General features: G+C 38.0%; 1 protein-coding gene across 2 annotated transcripts; it reads left to right on the top strand.

Moving 5' to 3' along the window:
- The first annotated feature begins 540 nt into the window (after nt 1-540).
- On the top strand, nt 541-16058 carry cbx6a (chromobox homolog 6a). Of its 2 annotated transcripts, XM_057325962.1 has the most exons (6): nt 541-666; nt 6129-6172; nt 9960-10025; nt 10607-10673; nt 10808-11710; nt 12140-16058. In XM_057325962.1, exons 1-6 carry the CDS (start codon nt 598-600, stop codon nt 12140-12142), a joined length of 1152 nt encoding a protein of 383 aa, XP_057181945.1. In that variant the 5' UTR covers nt 541-597; the 3' UTR covers nt 12143-16058. The 2 variants fall into 2 exon arrangements, with proteins under 2 accessions (XP_057181945.1, XP_057181944.1); XM_057325961.1 differs by lacking the exon at nt 12140-16058 and having other exon boundaries at nt 10808-12133.

The following is a 16058-nucleotide window of genomic DNA, read 5'->3' as shown; positions in this document are numbered from 1 at the left end:
TTAACATCGTTGAGGTGAGATTAATAATATGACTCTTATATAAAAAGTATTAAATAAAATAATTAAAATACCCTAAATTCATATTTTTTTGTATTATTAAATAGATAAATTAACCTGGCCGTAATAAATGCCAATAACATAGCCTAATTTATATAATTCTATATCAGATTCAGATTTAGCTCGTTCTCAACGTTATATTATACATTATTTAGTAATACGAAAATGACCTAACTACATTAAATATTTTAACGTGAGACGATAATAACACAAAAAATAATGCAAACAATTTTTACTTACTGGCATAGGTATTGCAAAAGACAGAAGGGAAAGTAATAGACGTTCTTACAAGTTCATCGCACTCTGGGAGTTTTGAATTCATCCCTATGTTTACGTGAAATGTTTTAAGGGAAATTATATTTTATAAAATCATTAATATGATTACAATTAAAGCAATATTTTTGTGTTTTTTTTCGTGGTTTAATATTATTTTCCAGTTCTACCCGGGTTAGTTGGCCCAGACCACGTGACGCTGAAGGGGTTTGCTGCTGTCATAGATTGTAAAGTGAAGGAGCCGTCTGGAGCGCGCGCAGCAAAAAGATGGAGCTGACGGCGATAGGAGACCAGGTTTTCGCCGCGGAAGCTATCCTCAAGAGCCGTGTTAGAAAAGTGAGTACGAAAAGATGAGGTTTTTGGTGGGGGTTTGGGTTGTTTTTCTGCGACGAACGGCACAGAGGTCGTCTTTCGTTCGTCTCTCGATGCGGAGCTGCAAGGCGCCTGCAGTGACAGGAGGGGGAGGCCTACTTGCAGATGTTTTTCGATTTAGCGACACGGTGCATTTATTTGCACGGTCAAATTGGAAACAATAAGTAAAAATAGACCATTTAGATATGCAACGTGTGATTGATGTTATAAAACTGGGTCGAGTCGTGACGCGGATTGACAACAGCCCGCTAAAAGAGCAGCAGGGGGAGGCTGAAAAGGGGACAAAGTGTCTGGCAGGAGTCCATGGCAAAATCAATGCATGCTGGCTGACCCAAGATTCAACAGATCTTAACTATGACCGCAGTAAAGATAGTTTAGCGGTTTGACATTCGGATGTTTTTAAGTTGTGAATCCGCATCGCGCTGCTGTATACATGAACACGTTATCTTATTTTGCACACCGTGATTTGTGAATTCATGTGAAGCGGTTTCCCCGGCATGATATCCGCGTTTTATTTTTGCCACTTTTTTTTTTTAAACGCGTATAACTCACGAAGCTGAAGACTTAAATACCTAAAAAGACCGTCATCTTGTCCAGTCTGATTTGTGAATTTTTTCACAGCAAAGTTTTTGTCTGTCAAATCGTGTTTAGATACGGAGGATGACAAATACACAGTCTTTACCATTGACGGCTACTTTCAGTGTACATGCACTCAAATTTCATGCCAATAAACTTGTTTACGCAGCCTAATTTGAGAAAACTTTCACAAACAAATTTCGTCTTTTTTATATAATCTTACACCTGTGTTTATTATGTCCTGTAATAATAACACTAACGGTTCGAGATATTATACATAATAAGCCTATAAATTAAACAAGACAAGTGAGTCATACAAGTAATGGTACCGTGGTGATTGGTGAATTGTTTCAGTGTTTTCATTGTTTCAATGTTGCTTTACTTAATATGGTTAGTTTCACAAATGGCATTGCAATTTTGTCATGTTCTTATTCATAAAAAAGTAGGGCTGTCAACGTTAACGCGTTAACGCATGCGATTAATTTTTTCAAATTAACGCGTGAAAAATATTTAACGCAATTAACGCAGCATCCGTTTGTTTTGACATTCTTTGTCTAGCGTTACATTATGTAATCACGCTCTTATTCGTGTACAGCAGGGCTAGTCAACTGGCGGCCCGTCAATCATCTTTACCTGGCCCGCCTTAACATTTCAAATAAGTGGAGAGACTTTAAGAACGGTGTGCTTTAAATGCACGTCCTCCTGAGACGCCACATCTTTAAAAGGCCAAAATGCTGCTACATAATTCCCGCGGCTGATAATGATTTACGTCTTATAAAGCGATTTGATCGGTCAGTCCAAGAAACTTAATGCTATTTACAACGTTATAATCAGCAATGCATTGCACAGCCACAGGCAATCGGTTTGCGCACGCGATAGGTCGTGTTCTAAAACGCGTTTTGTGCCCTTGAAAGTAGGCTAAGTGTAGGAAGGGTACACCACGTGAACGGTTGTGTCAGATAATGGGAAAACGGTGTTGTTTTTATTACTGCATTCATTATGTATAATGGCTATATTTACGAAAAACAGCTGTTCATCTCCCCCAGAACTCGCACTATACAAAGGCTCTGCCCTATAAGTGCGTGGGGCGCATGAATGCGATGGGAATACACCCGAAGATGTGATAATAGCGTTCAGTTTCTTGCACAGATCAATTGACTCGCTTTATAAGACGCTTATTTAACGTCACAAGGGGCAGGGATTACTTTTGTGTTGAATGTATTTGCGTTTTTTACTTTTATTGATTTAACTTTAATTAATTCAAATATATTCTTGAAAAAACAATGCCACCCACATCTTGGATGTACTGGAGGACTGTGGGTGAGTAAATTAGTAGCAATTTTTGGGTAAAGTAATGCATTAAGGAATATACAGTTAAGACAATTTCCTTTTTAATTTAATATCATGAAAAGGCACAAATACTGGATGCAATATTTGTGTGCATGTTTTAATATATGGCCTATAAGTAACAGCAACAAAAACAGTATAAAAGGATGGAACAAAACGAAATAAATAACAGAAATACAAAATAACAGAAGAAATGAGGATATGGTAAAAAAAACTGGACCGCATCCTATTTATACTTTTGGAGTCTGGCCCTCAAAGAAAAGTAGTTGAAGACCCCTGGTGTACAGGCTTTTAAACCACTTAATCGCAATTTTAAACAGTTGCTTTAACGCGTTCAATGAAGATAGACAGCTTCTAAACTGTGGGACGCGGCAAAACGCAATGCGAGGTCCAGTCTGGTGTAAACGGTCATGGGCTGAAGGCTGCGTCGGTGAATCTCTGTCAGACAGCGCATCCGTGTTAAGTTCTCTTTCGTGCTTGAATGGATAAAACCATACAAGATTATGTCAGAAAGCCTGTTTTGTCTAGCATTTTCTTAAGCAAGACTTCAAAGTGTAAAATAAAATCTTAAATGAATGCAAAGAGTTGTGAAAATGGGAGTGCGGTGACGGTCAGATCTGCGTACTGAGACAGCTCTTAAAGGGGCCACGTTCTTAAACGTGCTGCTGTGACTCCTGTCACTAATGTTAATCAAAGAACAAAATAAAAGAAGAAATCAATGTGATTTTGTAGCTTTAATGAGAATTCTTCTGCATTTAATTTATAATTTAGCATTAAAGACTGTAAAGTGTTTGAGAACTTCCTTCAATTTCTGTATATTTCATGATAGCTCTCAATTATATTGTTGAATGCTATAATTAATGTTAAAATAATCAATTTAATAGAGACATCAGTTACAGTACTAATATCAAAATGTTTTCTTTCATTCATAAAATGACGCTGTTAAAGAAATATGTTGTTTCTACATCAATTTGAAGATTAAATGTGAAATTATTCAAATATAAAAGTATATTTTTAAAATATTATTATTATGTGTGATTAATCGTGATTAATCACAGAAAATGTGTGATTAATCCGATTATTTTTTTAATCGATTGACAGCACTAAAAAAAAGCTGCATAACTCTTATGTCACCATAAAAATGTTCACAAATTGACTTATAGTATATAAGTACTAATAGTGATCTATGGCTTTAAAGGGATAGGACACCTCCACAACTTAATAATGACCTCTTAAGTCTTTTTGAGTTTAAAATGACTTTAGATTTGTGAAACATTTTACAGATCAGTATTTGCCCAAAAAACATTCCTTGAGTCCTTCAGGTTAAAGGAAATCAGTTTACAGGTTATGACAGTCCATCGCCACTCAACAAATGGACTAAAATGGTAAAAAACAGTCTTTTTAGACTAAACTTCATTTGTGAAAACATTTCATTTTTAATTTCATAATTTATTGTGAGATGTGGCTTTAAAGGGGCAGGAGACCTATGAAACCTAAAAATTAATAAAGTTAAAAGGGAACATGAAATAACATCATACATCTCAACGACTGACACAGACAATTAAAACACAAGGACTTAAATACACTGGGATAAACGAGAAGACAAGAAACACCTGGAAGACAACCAACATGAGGCTAATAATCAAAAAGACCAGGACAACAAAATGAAACAGGAAACAGGACATACTCAAAAACAAACTAAGAATCCAACTAACAATGAACATGGAACACAGGCTGGAAAATTGCAAATTACCTCATCCAAACAATCAAAAAGGGAGTTCCGTGTATCAGGATCATTGCGTTTTATGGGTAGACAAATTTGCGTATCATCCGCATAACAATGAAATGTTGCCATTTTTAATAATGTAAATAAATACTAAAGAAATAACGAGACTAAGAAGTCAAATGTTTATTCAACATAAGTTGGGACAGTAAATAAGGGAATACAGACATCTAATATTTGGGGTAGCAAAAAAATAACAAGTGGCTGTGTGCGACTAAACCTCCTATGAACACAAGGACGATCAGTCCAAGGACTTGATTAAATCCAAATTGTTATTATTGTTTAATCACGATTATTTTAACCTGAAGGACTCAAGGAATGTTTTTGGGGCAAATACTGATCTGTGAAATGTTTCACAAATCTAAATATTCATTTTAAACTCAAAAAGACTTAAGTAAGAGGTCATTATTAAGTTGTGTAGGTGTCCTGTCCCTTTAAAGCCATAGATCACCATTAATATGCAGTTTAAATACACATAAGGCCATGCGAAATAGTCAAATCAAGTTGTGAAAGTTTTCACAAATGAAGTTAAGTCTAAAGAGAGTGTTTTTCACCATTTTAGGCCATTTGTTGAGTGGCGATGGACTGTCGTAACCTGTAAACTGATTTTACTTTAACCTGAAGGACTCAAGGAATGTTTTTTGGGCAAATACTGATCTGTGAAATGTTTCACAAATCTAAATATTCATTTTAAACTCAAAAAGACTTAAGTAGGAGACTGCAGGCCATTTTTAGGAATAGTATGCCTTCTGTTCCTTTTAAGCCATAGATCACTATTAGTACTTATATACTATAAGTCAATTTGTGAACATTTATGGTGACTTATAAGAGTTATGCAGCTTTTTTTATGAATAAGAACATGACAAAATTGCAATGCCATTTGTGAAACTAACCATATTAAGTAAAGCAACATTGAAACAATGAAAACACTGAAACAATTCACCAATCACCACGGTACCATTACTTGTATGACTCACTTGTCTTGTTTAATTTATAGGCTTATTATGTATAATATCTCGAACCGTTAGTGTTATTATTACAGGACATAATAAACACAGGTGTAAGATTATATAAAAAAGACGAAATTTGTTTGTGAAAGTTTTCACAAATTAGGCTGCGTAAACAAGTCTATTGGCATGAAATTTGAGTGCATGTACACTGAAAGTAGCCGTCAATGGTAAAGACTGTGTATTTGTCATCCTCCGTATCTAAACACGATTTGACAGACAAAAACTTTGCTGTGAAAAAATTCACAAATCAGACTGGACAAGATGACGGTCTTTTTAGGTATTTAAGTCTTCAGCTTCGTGAGTTATACGCGTTTAAAAAAAAAAAGTGGCAAAAATAAAACGCGGATATCATGCCGGGGAAACCGCTTCACATGAATTCACAAATCACGGTGTGCAAAATAAGATAACGTGTTCATGTATACAGCAGCGCGATGCGGATTCACAACTTAAAAACATCCGAATGTCAAACCGCTAAACTATCTTTACTGCGGTTTAACTATGCATGAGGATTGAGAGCTTAACTGCTGCGTTGTGTCATGCAAGAAGGTCTAAGGCGCTGTGTAAGATTGTATTTAGATGCACTTTATTGAATCCCACAAATACAAAGAGTGCGCTTCAGGCACTTTTTGTTTTAAACGGATGATGTATTGCTCATGTGTTCTTGAGTAAGTGTTTAATCACGAACATTTTCTCGGCCTTTCTCTTTGCAGGGTCATATCGAGTACCTGGTTAAGTGGAAAGGTTGGGCATTGAAGTAAGTGTGTAGAATATATGATTGTTTAAGATGTAAACAAATACTTGTTGAATTACTGTGGAGATGGTATCATCTGTAAAATTATGTAACACAATAGTAATGCACAGTATAATATGACTTACTAAGTTACATAAGATTGACTTTTAAGTTTGCATGGAAAGGAATGAATATGTTTTTCTTTTATCATTGCAGAAGTGCATGTGTGCTTCAGTTTAGTAAACTGTACTTTTAAATCATGTTTTTCTATTCGTTCAAAAGTATTATAAAAGTATTATAAAAACCTTTTTCAACATCAAGATTTTTGTATATAAGGGATATATAATATACCTCTCATTTTTTAAGGTCACCTAATTTTCTTTTAAGCAGGGCTCTAGACTAACTTTTTGCACTGGTTGCACTGGTGCGCCTAAAGTTAGGTGCACCCAAATTTTCGACCACATCGCATTTAACACTGCAGTTTTACCAGTTCATTTCTTTTTAAATCGCTGTCCATATAGGCAAAATTGACTTGTAAATGATTAACTAACAATCTGGTCAACATCAAGTTCTTTATTTGAAGCACAATTCTACAAGAAAGGTAACTTACTGAAAAAGTGTTGTGCTTAAAGTGCTTCACTGAACTGAAACTTCATCTCAAGATAAATGGACCAGGGCTTGACATAACCTGGAGGTGGATGGCTCCGTGTCAGAGCATTGCTTATGATTTTCGGACGGATCAGGCCTTAACTTAATATTATTCACGAAAAAGTTGTCAATCGTTATTTTCATCATCCACTCTGTTTAACTGATGGGCCTATAGGCTCCTCCCCTCTCTGTTTAACTGACGGGCCTATAGGCTCCTCCCCTCTCTGTTTAACTGACGGGCCTATAGGCTCCTCCCCTCTCTGTCTGACTGCAGCACACGCATTTTCACACGTACACACCAGAGGTTGCGCTAGACTTTTTTATTGTCCGTCATTTTGACTGACAGGCTCGTAAAAAATCTGTCATAATCTATTATTACCCGTCACTATGGTGCAAGGTGGCGTTAGGTGGTAATTAGTATGTTCGTGACGTCATCACGCTGTACTTGCGTCTCGGAACTTGTTGTATTTTAATACAACTGAATGCCCAATAAAGCCGTTGTTGTTTATATTCATCTATATATTTAATGTTTTAATGTTTATGTTCATATGTGACTCGATCTGGGAAAACCCAACATATGGTGCAAATTTATATATTACAGTTTTTGATACCAAGCCCTTTCCAAATCAGTTTTTATTTTGCTCATTGTATGTATGTAACAAAAGTTATGGCTGAGGTCAGCTGAAGCGCTAGGATTTTCAGGAACGGAATTTGGAGTTCAAGTTAAGTTAAAGTGATGTTAAAGTTAAGTGATGAAAATAAAAGCACAACAGTCCAGTATCACAAGGAAAAGTCACTTTACAGTGGTAAAAGACTTACTCTAATAACAATTTAATAAAAAAAACATTTCCTAGTGTTGAAGTCTAAAAATACTGTACAAAACCGTTTGAATAAAACGAAAGTAAGGAAAATGGTGCGGGCACACTTAAAGAACGAGAGCTCTGCCATTATCACTGCACGAGGAAACTAGCAAACATTACGTACAACAACTAATAAGCAGTGAAGCAAGTTTTACCTTGTTTATCATGTGCATAGTGTCTGAACTTTTGATCATCCCTTGTATGTTTTGCGATCGCGGTCCGGCTCGCATGAGCAGCGATAACTCCCGGTGCTGCAGACGGGGAGCTCCGCCATCTCACGAAAACATTGTTTGAAAAAAACTTTGCATACCGTAGTTTACACAGGACTGGCGGGAAATGTGCATTGCTACTCCTTCATTCTTCATGTTATATAGTTTACTTTGATAGGTGAACTGTCTTTCCCGCGTCTCAGCGCGACATCCGACGGGTTTTCCCAGATCGCATCACATATGTCCAGTCAGTAACAATGACAGGTGAAAACACGCAGGTCCCTTCGCGACCGTATCACGCTCTAATGAAGGGAAACGGGGAGTTACAAATTGCCCTCATTGTAATCGTCAAAATAGCTGACGGACGGACGGCCTTCAGATTTTTCCGTCACTGGTAAACATTTTTTGTCAATGACAGAATTTTCGGTTAACAGGACCTCTGATACACACGTACAGGAAAATCTGGACCATGGCCAATCAGAGGGGCGGTCCGCCCTTCACTATCTCTGATTGGTTTAGACCACGATATGGGCCTAATGTGTGTCTGTTGTTGAATCACAGGGAGACTTTCATAGTCGCAGAGACTTTTTTTCTCCCTCGAACGGTGCGACCTCAGATTTTTCTTAGTCGCACCATTGAGAAATAAGGTCGCATGTGCGACCAAATTGGTCGCACTCTAGAGCCCTGTTAAGTTTATTATTTTGTTTATAAGAACAATTGCTTTGTTTGTTTGTGCATCCAGATCAGCTAAACACAGCAACATTGGCTCAAATGCTGTAATTTTGAGATGAGAATGTCTGTTTGTCCATTCAAAAGAAAACTAGTAAACCAGTCAGTTTTATTTAGTGATGCAAGTAGTGCGGAAAAATGCACTTCTCTTCATCTTTTAAATAAGTTAAAGAGGAAATAAAGCATATCACACTGCCATCAGTGGTTACAGTTAGGGCTGGGCGATATGGGAAAAAAGTAAACTCGATAGTTTTTTTCTATATTGATCGATAACGATATTTATTTCGATATATATTTAATTAAAAAACTGTATTTAAAATAATCTATTTTAAATACAGTTTATTAACAAAAGTTAACCTTTAACCAGTTAAAATTCAATTAAATGAAATGCAATGTTTCAACACAGAGGATATAAGGCCATAAACAACGTGTACCAGTTCATTCAGTCTCATTTTGACTCAATTGACTCGTTAAGAAAAGGGAGTGTTCATTCAGTACATTCAACCAATGAAAGGGCTCCGTTAGTGCGTACATTCGAACGCTATTGGCTCAGCACCTGCGCACATACATAACGCTGCAATAATGTCTTGCTCGAGTAGTGGGATTCATTCAATGCATTCAGTGAACCTTAGTCTTTCAAAAAGACATCTCACATAAACTGTAGTACATTTCTTTAATCATGCAAGCATCTTACATACAAGGTTCAATATTTTAATGTGCACACAAACTCACTTCATTACATCTCTAATCTGTACAGGGCAGCGCTGGTTTGTTTCATATGCACCAGCTCATGTTAGCAGATATGTTAACGATGGATATAAAAACGTTTGTGCTTGAGTTTCGAAGTAAATCGCTTGCATTTGCGCCTCAAGTTTGTTTTGTTTAACCGGCGATTGCGAAAAAAAAATAAGACACTTGATAAACCGCGTGATGACAACTCGAGGTTAGTTTCACCTTTGTTTCCGCTTCCAGTAATGTTTTCCTCCTCATGTTGAGTCTTCTTTGCCAAGTGCAGTATGAAATGGACTTTGTACTTTGACGCGCATGCTAAAAGCTGCACGCTGACTGACTGTTGTTGCGTTTATTTCTGCGTTCTGTTAGACTGTAAGATTAATCCATATCGAGTCAAAATGCCAATAGCTTATCAACGTTTTTGAAATGCATTCTATCGCGATTCGATATGACATCGTTTATCGGCACAGCCCTAGTTACAGTATTGTACTGTTTGACAAATGTTAAGGAGTAGTAAACTAAAATATACAACGACTGGTCCGACCCTTATTCATTTGTTGCATAAATCTAAAATCTTCATTCTGAAAAGGAAAAAGACTAATCGACAGTATGTGTGATGGTTTTGCAATATAGACACAGCACGTGGGAACCAGAGGCGAACATTCTGGATGATCGACTCATCGCAGCCTTCGAGCAGAAGTGAGACGGTTATCTATATTTCTATTTGCATCATGCACTCTTATTAAAAGGCTAGTTCACCCAAAAATAAAAATCCTGTCATCATTTATTCACCATCTTGTCATTCAAAACCTGTATATGACTCTTTCTTCTGTGGAATACAAAAGAAGATATTTTGAGAAATGTTTTGTGTCCATACAATGGAGGACAGAGGGGTTCAATGTTGTTTGGTTACCAACATTCTTCAAAATATATTCTTTTGTGTTCTGCAGAAGGAAGAAAGTCATACAGGTATGGAAAGACATAAGGGTTAGTAAGTATAGAATTTTTGGGTAAACTATGTTTTTCCATCAGATATATATAGACCATTGAAACCATGATCTTCAAAATTAGAGCCAGGTAAACACTGTTGAAATTAATCTCCTTACAGCATGTTTGCTGCCAGTTCCAGAGTGGAAACTAACCTTGCTTGTGGATTTTTAAACAAGGATGACTTTCATTTAGCTTCAAAGGGTTTTATTTGAATTGTTATGGTTTGTGCTTGATGCTAGAGTGATGTAATATTTTCCTTGGTTTAAACGGTGCTGTCCCACGTTTTATAGGGAACGGGAGCAAGAACTTTACGGCCCGAAGAAACGTGGACCTAAACCAAAAAACTTTTTAATGAAGGTATGAGTTTTCTCAATAATGTTCTCTGAGCTATTGTCTTTTTTGTGGCTTTAAATACACGCAAATATGTGCAAACTCTGATGCTTTTATATTTGTATGCTGATGCTTGATGCTCACGTTACTTCTGCTTTTAGGCACGAGCACAAGCGGGTGAAACACCTCGAAGCTCAAAACCCCGGCGTGCTCCACCTTGCACTACTGCGAGACCACCCCCTTCTGCGAGTGCACCTCCTTCATCTTCTGCGAGTTCAGTGGATCCTCCGCGGCCTTCATCGTCATCATCCTACTCTACGGCTCCAACCCCCAGGGTTCACTCCCTAGCTGCTGCTCACAAACTGAAGAAGGACATCCACCGGTGCCACAGGATGTCTCGTCGAACTTTGCCGCGACCTGACCCCATGGCCAACCCCTTCTCATCCCGTCCTCCCATCTCGCCTTTCTCTGAAACGGTCCGCATCCTCAACCGCAAGGTCAAACCGCGGGAGGTCAAGCGAGGTCGTATAATCTTGAACCTGAAGGTCATCGACAAATCTGAAAGCGGTGGCGTGGCCAGTAGAAGGACGCCGCAGATGTATGGAGGACGGGCGAAAATCCCATCCCGGAATCGTATAATAGGGAAAAGGCAAGGGGAATTGCCCTACAGGCCATTCCAGAATCCTATGAAAATGTTGGGCTTCCCTATGTATGGACAACCTTTTGGGCTTCATCCCGGTGGGTCATTATCTTCCACGACCAATGAAGGGTCGGATGCCAGAAGCAATCGGACAGGCGGTAGCCAGTCGACTCAGAAGTTTCAGAACCAGCCTCCACCTTCTCCATCCAGCTCCAGCAAATCTAACGGCAGCTCTCCTTCACTTTCTCACAAACAGCCCCATGCCGAAACGTCTTCTCCGACTAAAGCGAGCTCCCAAGCCTACGCTTCATCGTCTCCACCTTCCGAGGACGAAGGCCAGGGCTCTCCGAATCCGCCCACGTCTCGAGGTGGAAAGCGAAACCTTCGTCGACGCCCCCAAGCTGCTCGGGCTTCTACTGCTCAGGTTAGTGACCGCACTACCGCTTCACTTCCTGAGGAAAATAGGGCGTCAAAAGAGGGGGACCCTGACTGGCGTCCCGATGTGGCACCCAGCCGTGCCAACGTAGTCGTGACCGACGTCACCACAAATCTTCTTACTGTTACCATCAAGGAATTCTGCCATTCAGGAGAGGGTTTTGAGAGCCCAACCTCCCCCACCCCATCTGTCTCGTGAAGTTTCCCCCAAACTGCTCCAACAACTTGCCGTAATGATATTCAAACACCCTTAAAGTTGCCATTTATGAAATTGAAAATGTATTTTTTCATGAATTATAGTAATATTTAAGGCAGGGGTGCGTCCCCTTACCTGTAAACAAGTGTTCAGTTGCACAGCAGTGATGTTATGATTATTTTGTAGTACTTCATGCTCTTCTTCCCCCTCTTTTTTCCCCAGTGATCCCGTCTTTCCACAGCCTAGCCTTTTGCCCAATTGAACCTTCTCTTGTCACCTGCAGTCCTGTAGAGACCACCAAATCCATATCTCCAGCACTTACTCCCACGAAATGTTCCTTCTCATCAACCAGCTTTCAGACAAACTTTTCTCAATCCAAGTAACACAAGGGGACCGACTGCACCAATACGGTTTCAAAGTCTCGGTTATTTCATGCACACGCAATATGCTTTTTCAAGATTCAGCCAGTTGTAGTTGAAGATAAATTGTAAATTGACACTCGTTATGGCAGTATATGCCTTGTAAGGCCACGGCATCCAAATCTTCAAATTTAAATTTTCCATCGTTCTCTAAGCCATCATGTGTATAAGCACGCACAAAGCTGCAAAATCCAGACAACGGTTATGTTACTTTCCTTTGCTTTGATCCAGATGTCCACCAAGACTCTAAACTGACGTATTTCCAAACGTGAATGCTAAGGACTGCATCCTGAATGTGGTACTGTATGTCAAACCTTCCACATACTTGACCACCCTTTTCCCTTCTTTGAGAAGTATCTTCTCCCCTTTGCCTTCTGACTACAATAGTTACTACCATAGTCATGTAGTATCTGTATCTTTGGGACTGGTAACCAGCAGTAATCTCTCACATAACTATTGAGGAGTTCAACACTCCTCAATAGTCTTCTATGAATCTACCAAATGTAACAAATTGCCTTGGTTGATACAACCCATTCACGCACTGTTAAATTATACAGTCTGGGACCATGTCTATCGTGTGTGATGCTGGTGACTGCATGTAGGTGATACATTAACTTTGTCCTGTAATCCGTGCACATGTCTGACCGGGTGCTAGCATTGAGAAAACAGACCTGGGATAAATCTTGATTTTTTTAAAAATGTTAATGCTTTTTGAAGACACCTCAAGAAGGTTTGATGTGACAGTTTTTTAGCTTATGTGTGCTAGTTGTATAAGGGCCGTACAAATGCATTGACAGCTAAATGTTGGTTAACTTTAGGGCTGTGTATTGGCAAGTGCCTCCCGATACGATACATATCATGATAGATGGGTCACGATACAATATATTTCTATGTATTTCGATACGATACACATTTGAGATATATTGCAATACTTTAAATAGAAAATGTAAAAAGTAGAGCTAGAAATACAACATGCTGTGCACCACCGGGGGTTTTCTGTAAGGATAAGTGTAAAAACATCCCTTACCTCTGCAGAGTGGCCATGATGTGCGATGCATGGACCTTTAGATCAGAGGTTTGGGTTCTCAAACTGTGGATTGCGCCCATCAAGTGGGTAGCACAGGGGAATAATGTGGCTCACGCAAGTCACTTGGCTGTTGTGGTGCATTACAGTTAAAACACTGAACATGGGCAGTATAAAACTCCTGGTTCATCTGTGCTGTAAATGCGCTGGTGTCACAATCCAAGAAAGCACAATAAATGTCATTGTTACTTTTCTTAATAAACTTTTTGTCTAATGCACTGCAGTAGCCAAGTGACTTGTGTCATGACTTGCGAAGCCTACAAACAGCATTATTTGATATAACTCATTACTCCATGACTTATTTAGAAAACCAAAGCACACCCACACAACAGCTCTGAGAGCTCCAAGCATTCTTATATTTTTCGCCATGTTCGCTTCCACTTACTTTTGGCCGTATGTATATGACATGATTTAAAAAAAATATATCGATAGTAGAGGTATTGCTGTGATTTAAAGGTCCAGTGCATGAGATTTCTAGTGGTGAGTTTGAGAATTGCAACCAACGGCTCACTCCACCCCTCCGTTTTGAAGTACTACGGCGGTTGACACAGAATTAAGATCGCAGATTCGTGACACAGAAGTCGTCACGTTTTCGCTTTGCCGAAGGAGATAATGTATTTACGAAACACGTTCTGTAGAGCAGTTTGTCCGTTTAGGGTTACTGTAGAAACAACATGGTGGATTCCATGTAAGGGGACCTGCGGTGTATGTAGATAGAAATAGTTCATTCTAAGATAATAAAAACATAACGCTATTATAATAATTATAATATAATTTAAGGTCTTAATATACCTCTAAAGACATACAGTAGTTACGTATATTATATTGCATTTCTGTGAATAGATCCTCCAAAAACCCTAAACCTTTACATGGAAAAGAAAAGAGGTACAATAAATGATTGAATTTTCCTTTTTAGGTGAACTAGCCTTTAAAGTTGAAGTGAAACATCTGGTAATGGGTGCTTAGAAACATTTTGGGGATGTCCGGCAAACATTATTGATAATCTGTCACATTAGGCCCTAAGAAACAGGTTAACACACAGTTTATGGCAGCTTCCTTGGTTGTACTGAAAGATGATAAAATGTCAGACTCCACTGGAGGACAAAGGCAAACCTCATTATAAGATTTAATGGTAACACTTTACAATAAGGTGCTATTAGTTAACATTAGTAAATGCATTAGCGAACATTAGCCAACAATGAACAATTTAGTTTTCCAGCATTTATCCTTGTCAATGTTAGTTCACGTCAATACAGTTATTCATGTTAGTTCATGGTGCATTAACTAATGTTAACAGTGACAACGTTTGTTTTTAATAATGTATTAGTAAATGCTGAAATTAACATGAATTAATATTAATAAATGCTGTAGAAGTATTGTTCATGGTTAGTTCATGTTATATGCCTTAACTAATTGTTAACAAATAGCACCTTATTGTAAAGTGTTACCGATTTAATAATAGAACACGATTAAGTTTCACGTCATGGAAGTATCCTGTAATGGAGTTGTAGAAACATTGTGAAAAATACTTACAAATATTTTTGTTTTTTTTCCTATCTTTGTATCTATCTTTCCTGTTCATCTGTATCTAGTAAATGAGTTGACCCCCATGAAAGCTTAAAACTAAATTTATGGTACAGTTATTTGACTTCTGGTCGGGTAAACTGTCTGTAAACTTTTATGTATGAAATATTTTATTTTTTTCCAAATCTGTTTATCCCAGGTCTGAAATCATTTAAAGTCGTTCATAGACACTTCTCTGGTGCTGCCTCACGTGTAGTGCATCTGTACAAAAATATCAAATGTGGAAGCATGCATTGCCTTTACTCCGTTTGATACCATGTCATTGTTACATTCGCCTACAAAGTGTTCCACGTACAAACAGTCCGAGTATTTGTTTACCTTGATATCCTTAATGGTAGAAAATAGATGTCGCTATGGTGTGAACCAGTGCAAGATGGTTTCTCATAAATAGGTAGCTTAGCGCTATAATAATATGTGGCCTACATTTCATGCAATATGGCTTGTATTTTAAGAGATGTAGCCACCAGGGCCCATCGTGGCACAGAGACGAAGAGATTATGTTTAAAATTTGTAATGATGAAGGTTGCATCCTCAAATAGCAGAACTGATCTATTATTGTTATTTTTATTCTTGTACTGTAGTGAATGATTTGTGCTGCCTTTGTTTTATAGCCATTGTTCAGTTTTACTAGTCTGATTTTGGGAATGTATAACCCCCAAACCTGACCTATGTGTGATTTACGACTTTATTTTGGTCACGTGTATGGTTAATGCCATTATTGATGCTGATTGTGATAATGATCTTGTCGCTATATGACATTGTAATGTAACGGATGCATGATTTGTAAACCCTAATTGTACAGATCATTTAAATACAGTTGTTGTTGCTTTACGTGTTTCTTCAAAAAGGATTTTATTAAAATCACTTTAAAGACACTGACTTTCTGTTTTTTGATTGTATTGTGGGTAAAATCACCTTTTGCAGAAAATCTGATTATTTTAGGTTATTCGTGTTCTTTTTAACCTCACAATTTTAAGTTAAGTTGAAAAGGTCCATACAGTGTAATAAAGAAACTAATTGTGAGAGAAATGCATTACTTTAATAAAAAGCGGTG

The sequence above is a fragment of the Triplophysa rosa genome, linkage group LG25 (assembly GCF_024868665.1).
Source record: "Triplophysa rosa linkage group LG25, Trosa_1v2, whole genome shotgun sequence".
Taxonomy (NCBI): domain Eukaryota; kingdom Metazoa; phylum Chordata; class Actinopteri; order Cypriniformes; family Nemacheilidae; genus Triplophysa; species Triplophysa rosa.
Note: the sequence above shows the minus strand (reverse complement) of the source record. Positions and strands in the feature narration are given on the sequence as shown.

What these genes read in the sequence shown, in the direction of transcription:
- cbx6a (XM_057325961.1), top strand. Translation starts at nt 598, where the DNA reads ATGGAGCTGACGGCGATAGGAGACCAGGTTTTCGCCGCGGAAGCTATC. An exon ending in TCAAGAGCCGTGTTAGAAAA is followed by an intron (nt 667 to 6,128) that starts GTGAGTACGAAA and finishes TTCTCTTTGCAG; the next exon opens with GGTCATATCGAGTACCTGGT. An exon ending in TGGAAAGGTTGGGCATTGAA is followed by an intron (nt 6,173 to 9,959) that starts GTAAGTGTGTAG and finishes TTTGCAATATAG; the next exon opens with ACACAGCACGTGGGAACCAG.